General features: G+C 38.4%; 1 protein-coding gene across 1 annotated transcript; it reads left to right on the forward strand.

Annotated features, from left to right (window-relative positions):
* Positions 1–207: 207 nt before the first annotated feature.
* DCLRE1A (DNA cross-link repair 1A) lies at positions 208–15,430 on the forward strand. Its single transcript, XM_083741230.1, has 10 exons — positions 208–246; positions 1,978–2,754; positions 5,051–6,571; positions 7,869–8,002; positions 9,047–9,165; positions 9,325–9,468; positions 10,525–10,670; positions 11,777–11,931; positions 13,033–13,174; positions 14,426–15,430. Exons 2-10 carry the CDS (start codon positions 2,298–2,300, stop codon positions 14,590–14,592), a joined length of 2,985 nt encoding a protein of 994 aa, XP_083597356.1. The 5' UTR covers positions 208–246; positions 1,978–2,297; the 3' UTR covers positions 14,593–15,430.
* Positions 15,431–20,755: the final 5,325 nt, after the last annotated feature.

The following is a 20,755-nucleotide window of genomic DNA, read 5'->3' on the forward strand; positions in this document are numbered from 1 at the left end:
GACCACACTTGGTAAAAGGAACAATTTTTTATTTTAATTTTTTTTAAAAAAAAGGTTGAAGAAAATAAGAGGGTGGTGTTGTCAATTTCTTTAAAAGCAAGCAGAATGCCGGGGGTGGACATTGGCGAAAGCGCAGGGCGGTAAACGGCATGACTTTCCAGAAGCAAAAGTAGGCGGCGCGAGACAGGCGGCAAAAGCAGACCAGGAGGAAAGAATGGGGGCTTGCCTTTGGCGCTGCTGTCAAACGTGTGAGTGAGGACGGAGGTGGGGGGCTGTTTGGTCGGTGTGAGAAGGCGGGGGACGGCAGTATCCTGCACTGTTTTCTGGTGCGCCAGGTACTGAGCTGAGTCAGAATAGGGCCCCTTGAGCAGATTCATGGCTTACTAGGGAGTCCAAAAGCCAAGGGTGGCGCTTGCCACTGCTGCTGCTTTCCTTCTGACTGAGTAGATGTCTGGGGGTTTCTTCCCCCTCCCCTTTACGTTTAAAACAGGGGCACGTATGCAGTCGGGTTAATTTGCACAAGACTGTCCTGGGAAACAGAGTTGTGCTGAGTACACCCTCAAAGCACATCTCCCCCGCCTCAAAGAATTTCGGGTGTGGGTGCTGTAATTCACCTCTCGCCCAGTAATAATTTCCAACAGCCCTTAGCAAACTACAATGCCCATAATTCTTTTAGGCGTGTTAATGTGCGCGCACTTTGATATGCTGACATCATGAGGTTCTTTTTGTTGGGCCAGGGCTTGAAGACAAACAGAATAAAACAACAGCAGCAACCCTTGAATGGGGAAAGGAAGAAGAAAAATCCTATCTTCTGTTTAGGCTACTGTCTTCTTCAAGTCAGCCTTCAAAGCTGGTGCCCTGTCAAATTTTCAGTTGTGATGGACAGAGACAGAATGAGATGGAATAAGTGCAGCGTTCTCTTTTCCGTCTTTGGTGGTGGTGTATTGTGGTTAAAACAAGCCGCTGTCTGCAAAATGCTGTAACTAGAAGCTCACAATGAGGTTCAGGGGATGGTTTAGGGTGGTGCTGTGGTCTAAACCACAGAGCCTAGGGCTTGCCCATCAGAAGGTTGGCGGTTCGAATCACCGCGACGGGGTGAGCTCCCGTTGCTTGGTCCCAGCTCCTGCCAACCTAGCAGTTCAAAAGCACGGCAAAGTGCAAGTAGATAAATAGGTACAGCTCCGGCAGGAAGGTAAACGGCGTTTCCATGCGCTGCTCTGGTTCGCCAGAAGCGACTTAGTCATGCTGGCCCAGAAGCTGCCTGCCGACAAATGCCAGCTCCCTCGGCCACTAAAGCAAGATGAGCACCGCAACCCCAGAGTCGTCCGCAACTGGACTTAACGGTCGGGGTCCCTTTACCTTTACTTGTTTTCCAAAGGAATAGAAAGGAATAAATGTACAATTTTTTTTTGAAAATTAGTTTAATTGTTCTGTTTAACACAATGAGATTTGCAAACATGCAGCTGAAAATGTGGGGTTGTTCTGAAATTTACATGCTGATCCTAAACATGTTCATTTCGATGCAAGATTTGTTGTTCTCAACAGGATATGTATGCAGATAGTATGCTTCAAACTGCAGATAGATTGAAGTGTTGTACCTATTTTTTACTGAACAGGTTTTGAGTTTCTTGACAGTTAGCTGGGTTAAGGTTGCCACAGCAATTTTTATTCACAACTCAAAACGTATACTCAATAGCCAGAATAATCCGTCACAGCAGTAATAATTCTTAGTTTCGCAGTGCTAATTTAACATCTATAAAATCCCTGGTCTCAATTAAGATGGAATAAAATTGCCTGATAAATTCTAATCCAGCAATTTTGTGCTAAAGTTAACTCTAATTTTCAGTTATTGAACTTTAAATAGCCAAAAGACAGTTGGTTTTGCTGATTTAGACATAACATGGCCATTTCTCAGGATATGTCGTACTGTGAGGGACTAGACATAATTTTGCCTCTTCTTATTGTTCTTTATTTCAGAATCATAGAGGGAAACAAAGAAGTCAATTGTACTGTTCCAGAGTACTCTAAGCAAACGTCCCATAAACTGAGATTATGACTTACCTCACAGATAGAAGAGAAAGACTTTCTACTATTCTTAAGTGCACTTTAGTTTCATGTTTAAATGTAATTTATTGAACTAAACCAAACTTGAGCTTTTTAAAATTGTGTTTGGTTATCTTTGTCATATACAACAAGGAGATAAAATCCAGTATAGTGGAAGAAAACAATACACATATTTTAAAATGCTACAATATTATTAAATCTGAAGAAGATATTTTGTATGTTGTTGAGCTGTCATGTCTGAAGTTAGCCTGCTGGAGGAAGACATTTGGGAGTACAAATCTATTCGGAAGCTAAAGTCAGTAGACCAGAATTCAGAAGCTATCTGTACAAATGTACATAAAGCAAATGGTGGAAAGTCACAAAGACATGGCAATAGGAAAACATCAGAAGAAAAACAGACTTCGAAGATGACAAAGCAGGGACCAAGGCAAAGAAGTAGCCAAACACCTTTAAAACCAGATCTACATGTCGGTGTTCCCAATAATGATCCTGCCACACAGTCACATGAAGGCATTTCATTGACACCATCAAAGCGAAAGAAAAACTGCAAGAAGCAAACTCCTTCAAAAGCTCGTCCAGTTTATGAAGGACATTGCCCAAGTTGCCAGATGCCATTTTCTTTGTTGTTGATCCAAACACCTCATTGGCATGTGACAGAATGTTTAGATGGCTCAAGAACTGCTGAAAAAGGTACAGCCATGGTTGGGGAGAAGGTGTCTTTCAAATATATTTGCTACTGTGTTTGTGTGTGTGCTTTTGCCTTTAACAGGAGTCCAAAATTTGGAAACTTCGCAGGTGAAGCCTTTTCTATCACTTACCTCCATGTGAGAGAAACATTTACTTAAATTTATGCAGCAGGCTGTAGGATGACATGTAAAAATAATAGTAGCCCTTTTTCAAAGTTGAAACAAGCTTCCAAAAACTTACGTCAGGTTGAAAATTGAAATAACTGGGAAAGTTAGCATTATTTCATAATGTAAAAATGTTTATCTGATTTCAGAGAACAAAATCTTGCAGTTCTGAATTACAGGTTCTGGGCCAGTGGCAAGATATAGTCTTAAATACGTAATGCAAACAGAATTCAAAATGCTAGGTTTTTTGTTTTTCTGATAACATTCTACATCAACAAACATGAACAAAAATGATACAACAAGAAAAATCTTTCCTTTCAAAGATTTCAAAGAATCAACAAAAAACCAGAAAACATTTCTTGACTTCCTATCCTCTCTTTCCATGGTTCTTTTTAACCCCTCTTTTCCTTGTGTTTTCTAAGTTCATCCCATCTTTCGCAACCATTTTATATACTTTATTTATTTCTTACTCTGCTGAAAATATTACCATCCTGCTAAGTAAATTGTTTGCTTATAATACTTTTCCATATATTCTATAAATAGTATCCAGTCCTCTTTATATCTTTCATCATTTTGGTTTCTTATTCTAGTGGTCATCCTTGCTAACGCCAGATATTCTAACAGTTTAATATGCCAGCCTTCTTTTGCTGGCACTTTTATCTGTTTTCCATTTTTGTGCTAATAATACATGGCCGACCATTGTAGCATATTAAAACAACTTTATTTTTTTATTGTAAACTGCTGTTGTTATTAACCCCAGCAATAGTGCTTCTGGGTTTTTAGCAAAAGATTTTAAAAACATTTTTAAAAGTTCAATATAAATCATTTCCCAATAATTTTTAATTATGCTACACAACCACCACATGTTGTTTTACACTTCCAAAAGTTGCCCTTTATTGATTTTTACATTTTTGCTAATTGGTCGTTGTTTTCGATACCACCTTCATAAAGTTCTCTCTTAACATATAGCATGCCGTAAATCTTACATTTGCTTTCCACAGTTGTTCCCATAGTATAAAATAAATATTGGGTCCAACTTAAATGTTGTCTAACTTAAATGTTGCCTGAAATGCTAGGTTTTACATATACAATTTTACAAAGCTAAAGTGCCAGCCTGTGCCTTGTGTTATCTTTTGAGGTCCTTATCTTAAGGGCATTAATGTTACTTGTTTCTGCCTAAGGAAGCAGATCACAACGTTACATGTTGTTATTTTGTTTTCAGATAGTTGAAAAGTTTTCAGTCAAGACATTGCATGCTGTTCTAATAACAGTTATTTGGATGTGAGACAATTCATTTCCAAGGAACTTTATTTCTGTGTAAGAAGGGAAGAATGTATTGCCTTTAATTCAGAATAGGGAGGACTTGCTTGTACATCTTCATGCATGCTGAAACGTCCTCTTTGAAATTAAAGGCTCTCTTCTTTCAAGTGGTGCTGCCATATGACATCAGGCATTACAGCGAACTAACATCTATCATACATGTACTAAATTTGAGACTATAACACTAATGTACAGAAGGTTGACAATTGTCATATTTTTTGTGTTTTTTAACTAAACCTTTTGGGAACCATGTTGATCTGTAAGTATACAGTTGCAGGGGCGCCGACTTATAAAAAATATTGGGGGGGCGGGGGCCCATACTGACATAAAAAATATTGGGGGGGCCCAAGACCTCCAAACCGCTGCTGCTGGGGGAACGAAAGGGGCGAGCCCCAGGCTGCCCCGACCTTAAGTGAACCTGTGAGGGCCCGCCCTTTGCGGCAGCCAATTGGCTGCCGCCGTGGGCGGTGAATATTAATGAGCTAGGGGGAATCCCCGCTTCTCGCGGGGCTGACGCCAGCCCCGCGAGATTGTTGATGGGTCGAGAGCCCGCAACCCCACCCCCTCTCTAGATGGGGAGTGGCTTTGTTTTAACTCATTACTGAATGTATTTTAAAAGGTAACTATCGTCAAACAAGGAAAATAAAAAATACCAACGTAATTTTGTGATTTTACAAAGCATAATATAACTAATAATTTTCTTAAATTATTGGGGGGGCAGAGCCCCATGGAGTCGGCGCCTATGTACAGTTGTACTCAAAACACATTTTGTTTTCTTCCATTTCCACCCAACATGTTTTTGTTTCTTTTCTTAGAGTGCCCTGATGGTCTTCTGTGTACTTCAACTATTCCTTCTCATTATAAACGTTATAGCCACACCCTTCTTGCTGCAAGCAGAGCAGGGGAATATGTTGCTGAATTTTCCTCATCGAACACAGAAAATGATTTATTTAGTCTTGGTACTGCTTCATCCATCAACTGCAGTGCCTTCAGCGATGGGTTGTTGCAGGATCTGAAAGACTTCCAGAGTGTGGGAAAACCTCCAAGACAGTGCTTTCTGTTGCCAAAAGCTACAAACGTTACAGAAAATGTTAAAGAATCTGAACACAGTACACAGCGTACAGATGAAGTAAAGCTGGCTGAGTGCTGTGGTTCTCTTTATCAAGAAACCGAAAGTGGTGAAGATCTGGACAGTGGCTCTTACCAACGAAGTACGGTAATCTCAGAAGCTGACCTAAGTGACTGTGATATTTCCTACTCTCCACTTAACACAGATGGGGAAGACACTATAGAGACAGATGACGAGGAGAACATAGAGGTAGAACGTTTTAGAAAAAGGCTATTTGATTTTGGGAGCCTAGAAGACAAAAGTGGAAGGATTGGAAGTTTTAATAAGCCACTAACTGCTTCACAACTAAGTGACCAGGAACACAACATAGAGCATAATTTTACAGTAAGCAGTGAATCCTACAAAACATTAAGTGCATTCCAAAGTCTGGATGGTGTTTGTAAGACTCTCTCTCAAAGTAGCATGCTTAGCAAAGTTTGCAGTTCAGCAAGCATATTGGATCAGTTGAAACATCCCACAAAAGCACCCATTCCCCCTGTTGAATATAAAAAAACTCTGGAGAAACCTGAGGAGCTAAAATTGAGTGCTTCAGCTTTTGATGCAGGTGAATGTGGGTGGGGCAATTCTGATTACTCTAATTGGGCCTCTACAGAGTCTGCTAAGGGCACATTGCTTTCAGAATTTAGAGAAGAAGGTACTAAGTCTCCTCTACCTGGCCTAAGAGATACTGTGGAAGAACCCAGTAGTAGCTTAGTTACTGAAGGTAAAAGTGTTACTGGCATATGTAGAAGCAGGTTGGCTCATAACAATTCATATTCAGTATCAGAAAAAGTGGGAAGGCTTTGTAATAACATAGCTATGCCTGTTTTCCCAAGTACAGTCTCTAAAACACTGCCATATGTTTCTGCTGCTAATGCTGAAGTCAAAACCACTCCTGCCAAGGAACTAAAACAAATGGATATTGGTGTTTTCTTTGGGTTGCAACCGAAGGCCAAAATGGAGAGTAACCAAAAGAAAAATCTCTGTGAAAGTACACAGACTTTGAGTCCACCGGCTGCTGCAGGAAAGCGGCCCGGATCTCGAAAGAGGAAAGCCGAAGGATCAGTGGGAGAGTCTGATACAATCAGAGAAAGTTCAAGCAAAAATGTCATCTCTGCAGATCCAACATCTGGTGGACAGAAAAGGTGGACAAAGAGGTTTAGGGAGTCCTGTCCTGCTGAAGAGGGAACAAGAAAAAAACAGTGTCCCTTCTATAAGAAGATACCAGGTAGCAGGCTCTATTTTGTTTTAGAACTGTAATTCTCCTTCCATTGTGTTGCTGTTGTGTCTTCTCCTTAAGTATAAAACATCTTTTCATCTTTTGTGCTATGTGAAATTCCTCTTTGAAGCACTTCTTCATCTCTTTTTAAAGATCACAGTTCTGCTGTTAAGATGGGAGGGAGCCTTTAACAATCACCAAAATATAAGTAAAAGAGCGAGCATTGCTATGAGTTCCCATTAAAAACCTTATTTTGTGGAGAAGTGTGAAACTATAGTAATAAGATAAGTAATAGTAATAAGAGTTACTTTATTTTCTTGAAGAATAGGACTAAATACTCTCAATTTTTTAGAAAGAGTATTTAGGAAAATAAGTGCCATTAAAATTTAATTATGTTTCTAAATCTGAAGCTCATCAAATTCTGTAACATTGTCTCATATATTATTTAAAGCTTTCTATGAAATTGACCATTTCATATGAAATTTCTTTCTCTTCTACTACACATTTGATAAATTGTTCATGGAGCCTCATCCTGTGCATATTTCTTTGGAAATAAGCCTTACTGATTTCATGGGGCTTACTCCCAAGTAATTATGCATAGAATTGCAGCCTCAAAGCTCTTACAAGCATGTATAGTTTTACTCAGAAGTAAGTCCCATGGTATTCCCAGATAAGTGTGCACAGGATTGCAGCCATAGTATGTTGAATCATACCAACCCACAAAAGAATGTAGCAACTCATGTTTTCAAGATTGCTTATTTGAAATGCTTCACTGGCTGCATTTCATGTTGACCAATGTTACATTTCCTGGGTATTACACCCAGAACTGGAAACTATTCTATGCATCCCTTGAGTTCTCTTAGTCCTTGCTCTTTCAGGTTGCAGTCTCCTGAATTTCCAACCAATATTTCTGATGTTCACCACCTCTGTGGCTCTTGAGCCCTATGCACAGGCAATCTAGGATTCTGTGCTAAAATAATTAACTAGGTAAAATTATTCTAACTGTGTGTATTTGCGTATTTAATTGTTTAAAAGTTTACATTTAGAAGTTTGTGGTGTTTTGCGATGACTGGCCAAGAAAGAGAGGGACTTTGATCAAAAGTGTAAAAAATTAATAAATACACAAGATGTGTTGAGAGACCTGGTACAGATTATATTTGCTCTGGCAGTTAACCTCTTTATCTTGTGTCACTTAAACCCTTCCCTTTATTTTCATTCACTTTTTAAATTGCTAGTGGTAGTTGTTGACCTTGGCAATTCCAGTGTACATTAGCTGATTGGCTGTTCTTGTATTAATTTGTTGCAGGTACAGGTTTTGTAGTAGATGCATTCCAGTATGGAGAAATTGAAGGATGCAAGGCTTATTTTCTTACACACTTCCATTCTGATCATTATGGTGGCCTAACTAAAAAGTTTACATTCCCAATATATTGCAATAAGGTAGGTTTGGGCTCAAGGGTGATGTGCACAATAAGAGTTATGCAGTCTATGCAAATGTTACTGATACACAGCTGGTACATTTAATTTTACACTTGACTTGAATAAATCTGTCATTTACTTCTGGGATTTATCTTTTTTGGGTTAGCACAAATGGTGGTCAGGAGCTGCTAGAATAGCTAACCTGACCTTCACAGTTTTTTAAAGTCATCCTTGCCACTACTGTCCTTTTTGCAGAACTGTAAGTTGTAATATTGAAGCGAACAGAGCACATGCCAAAATCACAATGTTCAAGAGTCTCTAGTGCGGAGGAGACAATAATCAATACCAGTGCTCCAAGCCTGTAAGATACATGTTTGGAAAGAGCTTCTCTTTTATTTATTATTGAAAAGGGGGTTGAGCTATTTACAGAAGAATCTCTTTCTCCATTCTGAATTATAAAACTGGTGATAAGATGACCCATATCAATAAGTTTGTCTCCACCAATTCCTTCGCCTCAGGTCACTGATGTGTATCATGCTCTGTTTCTTTAAAGTTACATACCAGACATTTTAGAATTCTAGCTTGCACACACATCAGTTTTCCTATTCTGTAATATATAAAGAAGAAAATACAGAAAGAGACAGACAGACAGAAACAGAGAAGGAAAGGAAAGAACAAGAACAAAAAAACCATGGCGTAGTGGGGTGAGTAGTTTAACCTGAAGAGAGTTCTAAAAAACCCATGGCATAGTGGGATGAGTAGTTTAACCGGAAGAGAGTTCTAAAGAAATATTCTGCCAGATATTCTGCCATTTATTTTTCTGTATTTTCATGTAAATATTTGTTCGTAAATGGTGATATTTTGGAAATCAGTCACAGTTACTGTAGCAAGCCTTGTTATTTAGTGGGCTTCAGAAGCCTTGAGCTCCTCTTCCTCTGTGTCATCTAAAGTAGTAGAAGGTTCATTTGGGTGGGTTGGGTTTTTTTTTTGCATCAGCTACAAACAAAATCTTGATTAATTGATAAAACAGAAACATAGTGATGTTAAACACTTTCTGTTGTTCAGATAACTGGAAATCTGGTGAAGAGCAAACTTCGAGTGGAAGATCAGTACATCCATGTCCTGCCAATGAATAGCGAATGCATAATAGATGGCATCAAAGTGGTGTTGCTCGATGCTAATCAGTAGGTATCTTTGACAGAAGCAAGGTCAATACCAAAGGAGTTAAAATGATGGACTTAAGAGACCTGCTTTCAAAAACTGTAGTTCATGTTTAAAACTATGTGGATCCCAAATAAAAAATGGAATGTCTTTCTCTTCTCCCCCCTTCTCTTCTCTGGCAGTTGTCCTGGTGCTGCAATGATCCTATTCCTATTTCCAAATGGGACTAATATGTTACACACAGGAGACTTTAGGGCAGATCCTTCTATGGAGCGCTGCCCTTTTCTTGTCGGTCAGAAAGTTCACACCATCTACTTAGATACAACGTAAGTTGCATTTCAGTGATATGCTCTTTTCCTTGCTGTGTAAAAAACCCAAAAACGAAAAAACACCACAACCTGCTTAGCCTAGACTACCTTGAGCCAGTTTGGATGATTACACACTAGTTTATTAAACTGAGATATGAGCAATTGTTACTTACATAGTTCTTTGGAAGCACCATAGCAGACGTCATTGTTGGGAATCCACCTTTGAACCTGGATTTTGAGAGGATAGTTCCCTAGAAACAAGTATAGAACCTTTAGCCAAAACCTACAGACTTGACTTTGGCCAGTGAAAAGTAACAGTCTTGGAAAAGCCCAGTGGTGTAACTTCTCCCATATACATTGTGATGTAGAAGAAATCATAACAATGTAGTTTATGGTGAGAGCTTTAAAAGGAGACATTTTATCTCCTGCATCAGGTGCAGGTGCTTCTGCCACTATTAAGAGCCCTTGGCAATTGGCACCTAGCCTGAAAGAAGGACAGCATTTGCACAAGCTTCCAAGTCTCCTTTTTTGGGTCAGGAACTTTCTCACAGATGCACCCTTCCCACTGCTCTCTCCCCTTCTCCCAGCAGTGCAGTATAACCACTCTACTTTGCAGTATATGCTGGAGAGCTGGGGACCAGGTTCTAACAACTCAGGGAAATCATAGAATGTTAGAGATTATCTGCTCCAACCCCATATAACTTGATGTGGGTTTTACAAGATAGGATCCAACTAAGGCATCCCTAATAGGTGAATACCTCTAGCAAAGAAGAACCCACTATCTTCCGAGGCATTCTATTCCACTGTTAAATGGCCCTTACAGTGTGGAAGATCCTTCTACTATTTAGCTGAAATCTAATGTACTAAGTTGTCTTTTGCACTGATGGTGAATTACATATCCTAGGAACTGCTGTCTGTCTCAGCACACCATTGTAACTTCCAATATGTTGCTTCTGCAAAGTTGGTCATTGTTATATCTCTGTAGCGCTTGATCTTTCATTGCTATATCTGGTGTAGGCCAACTGACAAAGCAATGTGATTTTTTAAAATATGTCTTCTCTTTGCTTTTCTTAGATACTGTAGTCCTGAATACACTTTCCCTTCCCAGCAAGAAGTGATTCAGTTTGCTGTCAATGTGGCCTTTGAGACAGTGACTTTAAACCCACGGACTTTGGTTGTTTGTGGCACATATTCTGTTGGAAAAGAAAAGGTCTTTCTAGGTATGTGAGTGAACATTCCACAAGAATTGCAAAGATTCTTTTTAAGAGTTAATATTTTCTTAGGGAAGAACATTCAATGGAATCTATTCTGAAACTTCTACTAATAACATGGTTGTGTTTTTTTAAGCATTACAGCATTTCTGTAAAAGTACTTAAATTCGGAGCACAATAGGCCTCTTGGCATGGTGCACAGAGAAGAAATAGTCTATGACATGAACCGTTTGCTGATGGCTGCCCCTTTTAGTAATGCTGCAATTTTAAAACACTCTAGCTGTATTAATAGTCCTGTAAATGTAATGCATTTTTTAAACTTTTAACCTCAGCTTCTTGGTATGTGCATTAACTTTTCAAATGCAATGTAATTTATTTCCATGCCAAATTGGAAACAGTTGAAGCGTGTATGTCAGCGCTTCCTGAAATCCACCCACCACCCACTTGTAACTAAGCAAATCTTTCAACCGCTTCAAACCTTTCATGGCCTATGCTTAAATCACTACCCTTCTAAATTGTACAGACCTATTAGCTGAATGTTTTTAATCAGACAACAGATACTGCTTTTGATGGTTCTTTTTGAAAGGAATTAGTGGGTGCCACTGGGTTTCTCACAATGCGGGCCACCACGAAAGGGTTGTTGTTCTCCTTTAAAACAACACATAAAGGCTGCCAGCTTCTAAGTGAAATATTCCTTCATTTCCTTGAATAAGAACCTTTTATCACTGTAGCTATTACTTCTCCTAGGTAAACCGCAACAGTACATTAATATAAAGACTCAAGCATGTAAAAATCAGACTTGGTCAATGTTTATAAAAAATGCACTTCTTTAAAGCAGGATGGCAGACAGTGAGAGAAGCTGGTAGGCATGTTTTTCTAACTTAGGCCAATTCCCTGTGAGTCTTTACTGTAAACACTATTGGATGACCTGGTGTCTTCCAGCTTTTAATCTGCCACAAGCCAAAAGCTGAAGTGACTTGGTTAAAAAAACCAAAAACTTGGAAATGCCTCTGGGATGGTAACTGAGCATAAAACTGATTTTTTTAAAACATTGAAGTTTTTCCTTGCCCACTTCTGTTTCCATCATGTCGTAATCCTTCCTCCCCTTTCTGTAGCTATTGCTGAAGTTCTAGGTTCAAGAGTGAGCATGTCCCAAGACAAATACAAAACATTGCAGTGCCTGGAATCAGCAACAATCAATTCTCTCATCACCCTGGACTGGAATAACACTTTGCTTCACCTTTTACCCATGATGCAAATTAATTTTAAGGTGAGTATTAAAACTGTCACTGGTACTCATCTGGCTAAGCTTAAATTGGTGGGGAGAGACAGAAGTCGGTCATCTTGTTCCTAACATCATATTTAAAATTAAGGAACAAACCACCTCTCAGTACCTCTCAATCTAAGAGTTTATTTTCAGTGCCAGAACTGAACAGTGCCAGTCCTTTCACACCTATACCAAATCCTGGTTTTCTCCCAAGTTTTCTTCATTTTAGCAGCCTAATTTTTTTGATGGGGTGTGTGTGAAATTGTTAAACATTTGAGAGTCCAGCTGTTCAGCACCACAGACACCTGTGCAGTTGCTTTAAAGTTATTTCTAGTGGCTGTGCTTTTATTTCATTACTAAAGAGTATACATATTTCATTTTCCATTTTGTTCTTTATATAGACATTACTGACTTAATAGCTTATATTCAAATTGTGTTTGATTTGGTCTGTGTCACTGCTAGTCTTTGCTTTCTATTTTATGTATTTGTAGACTCTAATTTCCCTTTACTTTCCTGCATTTATTTGTTGATGTTTCTTTTCCTGCTTCTGATTTCATACAATTTTCTGAATACTAATCTTTCCAGGTATTTTCAAATGGATGCTCTTTGTACAATGACTGAACATACATGAAACAGATCTTGACATAAAAAGCATTGATTATCTTTTAAATCCACACTAAGTTTATTATGCTTTCCATGGACGAAAACAAAGTCTATGCTCAAAAATTTCAACATTTTCACTTTTAATGTTTGACTAGCATAAAGTCTCCATTGAGAATCCTTAGTCTATGTCAGATATATTTATTATCAATCTGACAAGTGGAAATTTCAAATTTTGTTGCTACATATTATGTAATTTAAATGAATGTTTTTGAAGCTTCTTAAAACATTTTTTTCTACTACTAATTGGCATTCACTGTTGACAGAATGGACACTGAAAGTGTATAAAATGCCACATCCATTCTTATCTAATTTGATTATTTGACAAGACCCTGAGAACTCTTGCCATTTGTAGTCTGTTTTGCTTTGATCAGAAGACTATCATTTTTTTTTGCAATGAATGTTTTAAATCCTTAATAACCAACTGTTCTTTTCTATCAACAGAATTTGAAGAATCACTTGAACAAATTCTCTGAGAATTTTGATCAAATTTTGGCTTTTAAACCCACTGGGTGGACTTATTCAGATGGGTGTGGCTCTTTGAGTGATATTAAACCTCAGACCAAAGGAAATATCACTATATATGGTAACATAATTTCAAATGTTTTAATATGGTTATTTCTTTTCTGATAGCCTTTTCACATACTGTATTATTTCTTCTTGTGGGTAATGGATGTACCTTAACAGAAATGAAATGATTTATTAATGAACATCATACTTCATTGTTAACTATTGTTGGTCCTGCTCCTATGGACCTGTAGAAGCAACTGTGGATACAGCTTGTTGTTACCAACTTTGTGACCCTCCAGGTATTGCTGGACTACAACTCCCATTGACCCTGACCATTGGACATTGGAAATGTTCATTGGCGCTGAAGATCTGGAAGCCCTGGACTGCATGAGGGCCAATAAACTGAGTCTGAATGCTGGCAAGACAAAGGCCCTGTGGGTGGGTGGTTCTTGAGTCCAGATAATTGGTCAGTCTGCTCTGGATGGGGCAGTATTCCCTCTGAAAGAGCAGGTTTATAGTCTGGGGTGCTCCTGGATCCATCTTTGTCACTAGAGACCCAGGTGACCCCAGTGGCTAGGAGTACCTTCTACCAGCTTTGGCTGGTAATATACCTACAAACATTTCAAGACCACGATAGTCATGTTCTGTTAACCTCCAGACAAGATTGCTGCAGTGTGCTTTCTGTGGGACTGCTCTTGAGGTTGATCCGGAAGCTGCAGCTGATGCAAAATGTAGCAGCTCAACTGCTCATTGAGGAAGGATTTCACCAGCAGACTACCTCTATGTTGAAAGCATTGCACTGGCTACCAATTTGTTACTGGGCTAAGTTCAAGGTGCTGCTTTTGGTCTATAAAGCCTGATATACAGCTTGGGATCAGGATACTTGAAAGGCTGTATCATACACCCAACCAAACACTGCACTCTGCAGGTAAAGTTCTCCTGCATATACTATCTTATCTGGAGGTCTTTTCTGCAGAGTGTAGACTTTGGGCCTTTCGTGACATCTACCTTTTGGAATTCCCTCCCATTGAATATTAGACAGGCACCATCTCTGTTGACTTTTTGGCATCTACTGAAGACCTCCCTCTTTCCACAAGCCTTTTAAGTCGAGATCTTTCTCAGTCTGCATCTGTGCTGGAATTGTTTTTAAGATGTTTAAAAAATGTTTTTATAGTTTCATAATTTGTTTGCCACCCTGGGCTTCTTTGGGATGAAGGGCGGGATATAAACTTAATTATTAAATAAACAAATGATATTTTATCCAAGTCCATTGTATTATTATACAAGTCCATTGGGCTAAATTTATTCTGTGTTGTTTCATTTGCAGGAATACCTTACAGTGAGCACAGCAGCTTCCTCGAAATGAAACGCTTCATCCAGTGGTTGAAACCTCAGAAAATTATCCCTACTGTAAATGTGGGAAACTGGAAAGCCAGAAATGAAATGGAGAAGCATTTCAGAGCCTGGAAGATGGAGGCTGCAGGATGGAACTAGGAAGAAGAGTGGGATTTGCAGCTGTATGCCTTACATTCCTTTTCTGTTATTTTTCTATCCTTTTCTTTGGCTCTGACCTTTGCAGAAGCAATAATACAGCGATCCTTCATTTGCTAATTATAAAGATACTGTTTGTTATCTGTAGCTGTGGCCGGTAGAAACTTTGTCATAGGAGGTATGCCCTGAAAAGCACTTTAAAGAAATGCAAAATGTTAAGCACCTCTATTACAAATCCAGGCTCCTTAGATGGCATAAACAAATCCCTCCTGATAGGTAAGAAAGTGATGGCTACTGATAAATCCCTGTCATACTGAAGTATCTATTTGGGTCCCAGGGGGACAAACAAGTATGCAAATATTTTACTGGGGAATTTCATTCACCACATGTTAAGTGACAAGCATTCAAATTTAAGGTTTTTGTTTCTAAGACAGTTGGCAGCCTTGCCAGTCTTAAATTGTTTAAGCTTGGGGCGGGGGGCTTTCCTGAAATTTTCATGAGTCTTCCGAACAACCATTTTTATATGATTAATTTGGTGGGTCATGCCCCCCCCCGAACAACCATTTTTATATGATGAATTTGGGGTCATGCCCCCCCGAGACAGTCAAAAATATGTTATATGGATCCAAGTTGTCCTGCAAGATGGTAGTATGAATCTGCATAGCAATTAGCATCTCAGAACTAGGAGTCTTAACACTAATTTTGTAACTTATTTACAGAGTTTAAATCATTATTGCACAGGTACGGAGTAGAACAACTAATGTCAAAGAAAATGTATGAATGAGAATATTTTACACATTTTTATAAAAGAAATACCTTTTTAATAAACAACCTAAATATATTTATGCTTCATTTATATTTTGCCTGGAGGTTTTGAAATAACTAATATAATGCATTGAAGATTCTCATGGCGTTGGAGCAACTTCTGTCTCATACGTTCCATTGAAGCGATGCTTCAGTTCTGTTTATATTCTGATCTTACAGTTTTATCTGCATTAAGAACATAAGGAGAGCCTTGTGGGATTGGATCAAGGGTTTCTCAATCCAGGAGCAGGGATCCAGAAGTTTCTAGATTACAGCTCTCATCACCCCTGACCATTGGCCATGCAGACTGGAGCCAACAGATGTTAGAACCCAACAACATCTGGAAGGGCCTTGATTCCCCATCCCTGTTATAGCCCATTTAGTTATCGTGACTACCTAAGGGGGGTTACCTAATCCCCTTCTAAACCAGTAGCTATCACCATATTTTGTTACACCAGATCCCATAAATTATTTATAAGTTGTGTGAGTAAGCATTTGCCTTTTGATCTTTACGTTTGCCCTTTTATCTTCTGCACCATTGTGCAAGTAGAAGTCCTTACACAGGGCTTCCTTACTTAGGTGACTCCTGCCCTCTGTTGGCTACCTCCAGTTCTCTGGTATGGAGGCCAGTTTAATGACATGATTGGCTTTTTTTGTTTGTTTTAAGCATTTCCACATTTACGAACTTTACTTAAGTGTATGCTACCATCACCTGGTAACTTATTTAATTTTTAAACGTGTCACTTAAGCTATAAAACTTTTGTCACCTCTGTGATTGCTGACATCCTTGTACTTGAGGGATGGCTGGTATAGCTATGCAAAGAATTCATTTTGAAATGGGGACAGTCAGCCTTAATGACAAACACATTTAACTGCACTAGCATGTAGTTAGAGAACAAAATTCAGCAGGAGGGAGACTAATTACGTACACTTGTTCGCATCTTATTCAGTATTGCAAGAGGAGAAAGCCTTCTCCATCTTGCTGAGTTTTGAAAGGATTGTGCTGCCGAGAATGAACAAGCCACAAAAGCAGCTGTCTAGACACTGGGAAATCTTGGAAAACTCTTGTTGTGATTGGCCGGAGTCAGCATGACCATGTCATTTTTTAGCCAATTAATTTGGTCTTGATTAAAGCCTGATTCCAACAGTGGTTATCTACTCACCAAGTCAGGAGGGAGTGGTTTCTACCTAGATTTCCCCTTTGTCAATAAAGTGTTCTGGTTTGAGCGTGATGTTCCAAGCATGCCTGTGCACGAGTCTTGTGCCTGGTCCCATCCCTGTACTTGTATCCTTGCCATGGTTTTGTGTTCATTGACTACAGCTTTTCAGCACATCATCAACATTTCATGCTCAACAGCATCCCACTTCTTTATAACTTGGCCACATTCTGGTGGAAAAAATTACTAGTATGATCTTAAACTCAGAATGACATTATTTATCTTCATTCAACTGGAACTGACAAAGTAAAATGATTAATAATGGAAATGGGTACATAGATTACAGAACTGGAGTTGCAAAAAGCTATGGAAAACCACTTAGTTATAAGAGATTCTACTTTTTTCTACTTCTGTCTGGTTGGTGCCTTTGGTGGTTTCTTGATCAAGGGAAGGAGCTGGGTTGGGGGTTGTGAAGCAAAATTTCCAATTGAAATTAATAAAAATCATAGAGGGAGAGAATATAAAGTCTGAAAGTAAATATACAAAGGTAAATACCAAACATCTGTTTGTAAAAGATAAACTAATCTAAATAAAAACATAAACCAAAAGGAGAAAAAAAGAAAGAAAACTTCCAATTCTTCATCTTTCAGCTATATATAGAAAATTATTCAAAACACCCACTCCAAAATAACACCTAACATTTCTACTTTCTATAAACCAATATTTTCTTCAGTCCTCAAACCCAGATATCATAAGCTCATTTTCTTTTTCACACAAAAAGTCTATAAGGGGTTTCTAATCTTTAGTAAATATCAATGATATTTTCTGATTACCAATGGAAATTATATTCATAAGTAAATGTCTCACACACAAATGTGACTACACAACTATATAGGATTCATGTAAAAATAAATATCAACATTTTATTTTATTGTTGGAACTTGCAGAAGTCCCAAATTAAATGGGAATTACAAAATAGGAATGTTGATATGTCTCCTGTTCAATAAAATCAATATGGCAGCTATACTAAGCACCTATATCAAGGGAAAACAAGATGGTACCCTCCAGATGTTTTGGAAAAGACAGGGTGCCATTTGCCTTTTGCTTGGCCTGAAATATAGAAGCAACATGTGATTGCTATTTTTGGATCAATTAATATGGAGTAGACAAGTGATTTTGTGACCCACTAAAAAGGTAAACCAACATTCCATTTTGTCCAATATATTCTTTGGAACCTGCAGACAATCCCTTCCATCTGACATCAGAACATTACAGACGGATTAAAAAAATTATGTGGAATATGTGCCTGGTATATTTACTATTCATGTGCTTTTTGTCTGAAACTTGAAGTAGAAATATACTTTTTCTTTAGGCCCAGAAAGAGCTGCTAAAAGGTTAATTGGCAGAAGGACATGGTCCTTTATGTAACTTAAGTAAACACCCTGCATTTCCAAGAGACAAATTTTTGGCTGACAGGTAACTTCAGCAACAGACTCAATGGGCTGTCTAAACTGCAGTGAATCCAGAGTATCTCTTTCAAACTCACATGCTATTAATCTCCAATATGACTATAAATATGCATTACAAATGTCTAGATTCTAGAATGGATAAAGTTGAGATTCAAATGCTATCTTTCACCTTAATGATTTTAAGGCTGTATGAATTTTGGGTGATCCTATTCCTTGGCAACAGCAGTGACTTTTATTAATATTTTTTTGAATTCTAAGAACTTCCAAATATCCTGATCAAGCCAATCCTTATCCACCCAGTTCTGATGTGAAAAAAATAAACACACATACAAGATGAGAACAGAAGGTGCTTTCAAACTGTCTCAACTTAGTTCCCTGCCCCCGATCCCAAGTTACGTATGTTCTTTGTTATTAAGAAAATTACTTTACATAACATTACATTACATCATTACAACATAAGCAAGATAAAAGTAATTTTTTTACATTGATTCATATTAAATGTACTGAAGGTTGATTAACATGTTAAGAAGTGAGGTATTAATCATGGAAGGCTAATCATAACTTGCCCATTCCTGGCCAGAAAAGCAACACAAATTTGGTGCTAGAGTCAGGATTCAGATTTGTTCAGTAGAAACCCAGTGAGACAGAGAGTGAAGCACAAGCAGTGATTTTTTTAAAAAAAATCTGTTTATTGGTGTACTATGCTTCAATTAAGACATATAGAAGATAATGACTTTTTAAAATCTAACGGAAAACGAAGCTACTTATAGCAATGTAACATAGTTGAATATAACAGCAATTCCACTGGTTTACTAAAGTCACAAACTAATAATTGCATTGACAAAGCAATCAGAGTGTGTAACATGGTTAATATAGTTTCCTCGTAACTTCCTCCAGCAGATCAAATTTTTAAACAGAAGTTATACATTTCTTACCATTTTAGCATTTTGGAAGAAAGTACAGTTAACCAATCTAGGTTCTAGCTACAGAAAAGTTGACTTTGTTGTAAAAATGGGGGGGGGGGTGATTTTGAGAGCAGAATAGCTTTTGGAATAGATCTGGAAGATGCTTTAATGTCTGAAACATTTCAGTGAGTTGCACTGAAAAAAACCACTGCATGCTCCTCTAATGGCAATGGGACAGTTGAAGTGACCTGAAATGCCTTTTCTGCTTCTCATGTCTTTGGTCCTTTAACCATCATTATACAATGCCATCTTCTTATCGAGTCTCTCTGATGAGTACCTTGGCACCAGCCGAACTTTTCCACTCTGTCAGATCTGCATGAGCTGTGGTATCATAGAGCTGATAGAAACTGGCACAAACAAAAACCTAAAATAAGCCCTTATGTAAAACAGAATTAAATGTGGGGAAATATCTCCCTACTATACTGCAGGACTTAGAGAGGTTTTGCAAAGCGGCAGAGAGTCCTTTGTGTCCCAGACATTAAAATGTATACCACTCAAAGGCTCATTTTTCAATTACTACTTCCCAGAAATGACAGAAAAAGGGAGTAGGATCAAAGATAATGTCACAATTATCACCGCTGTGAGCTACTTTCCAACAGTGGTAGTAATTTCTTTTCATAAGTTAGCAACAGCAATGCCTTTTGCGAATTAGAAAATAGGTCCTTGAGGAACCCAGCAGTCCTGTGTGGTCACTTCTACATAACCAAACAGGGGTCAAAAGAGGACACAGATTTGCATAATAGTTGCATGTGCTTATGTACCCTGAAGAGGTATTATTTGAATGTAAAACACTTCATGCATCCTTAAACAAATAAATGTGTAAAGATGGCAACTTAGAAATAGTGACAATAAATAGAAATGCAATACATCTCGCCCTGGTGAAGAAGATTAAATGGTTACATATGTGTCTGCCCAGACTACTGTCCAGGTGATACTTCTTGATGGACAGCTTCAAGGTCTCTGCTCTCCCTTCTCATGGTTCTTTATCTTTAAACGGGACTTTGGAGAGCATAGCCCTTCAAAGATAGGATGCCTTTAAATAGAGGGCTGTTTTCTGACTGCCTTCTGTAAAGTAGGACACATGACCAACGAAGTGGTCCACCATACAGAAATAGCAAGCCCTTAATTCACTTCAACCTATGATTTGTTTATTTGTTCAAGGTGAGAATATGAGGTTCAAGTGAGAGTGCAGAGACAGGATGGCAAGATCAATGAGCACTGGCAAGCAAAAAGGGTTTTCAAGGGTTTCAGAGTTGACACAAAGTGATTCCTATTTCCCTGATCTCTTTCCATTGTTTCCCTGGTCAGTTTTGCCCAATGGAGCTTAAATTTCATACTTCCTCCTCCAGCCAGGCCAGCTTAAAACTTGGGTACTAATCAGGACATGAGAAATGTAGATGAGACAGATGGGAACAGGACAGTTTCTGAAAATGTTAAATTGTGATACTGCAGGCGGGGATCTGCTTGTTTTCATTTGGTGCAGTTATTAGTATAGTTTGGATGCTTTTAATGGACTAACTCCTTAGAAAGCCATCTAAATCAATGGCCACATCACAACACAGCATGATATTAAAATATTATTTTATCTGTCTTTTCCTGTTATCCATCAATTTAACTTAATGATCCCAAGTTCTGGTACTAGGGGTAGAGGAGGAACATCTGTCTATCCACTGTTATCTCACCATGCATACTTTTATAAACTTCTAATTTTAATCAGAAGTTGTAGAAGGAATCTTAAAGAGGTCTGCAGTCTCTTTTTATCCCTCCTTTC

Source organism: Podarcis gaigeae, assembly GCF_964106915.1.
Source record: "Podarcis gaigeae genome assembly, chromosome: 5".
NCBI classification, from domain to species: Eukaryota; Metazoa; Chordata; class Lepidosauria; order Squamata; family Lacertidae; genus Podarcis; species Podarcis gaigeae.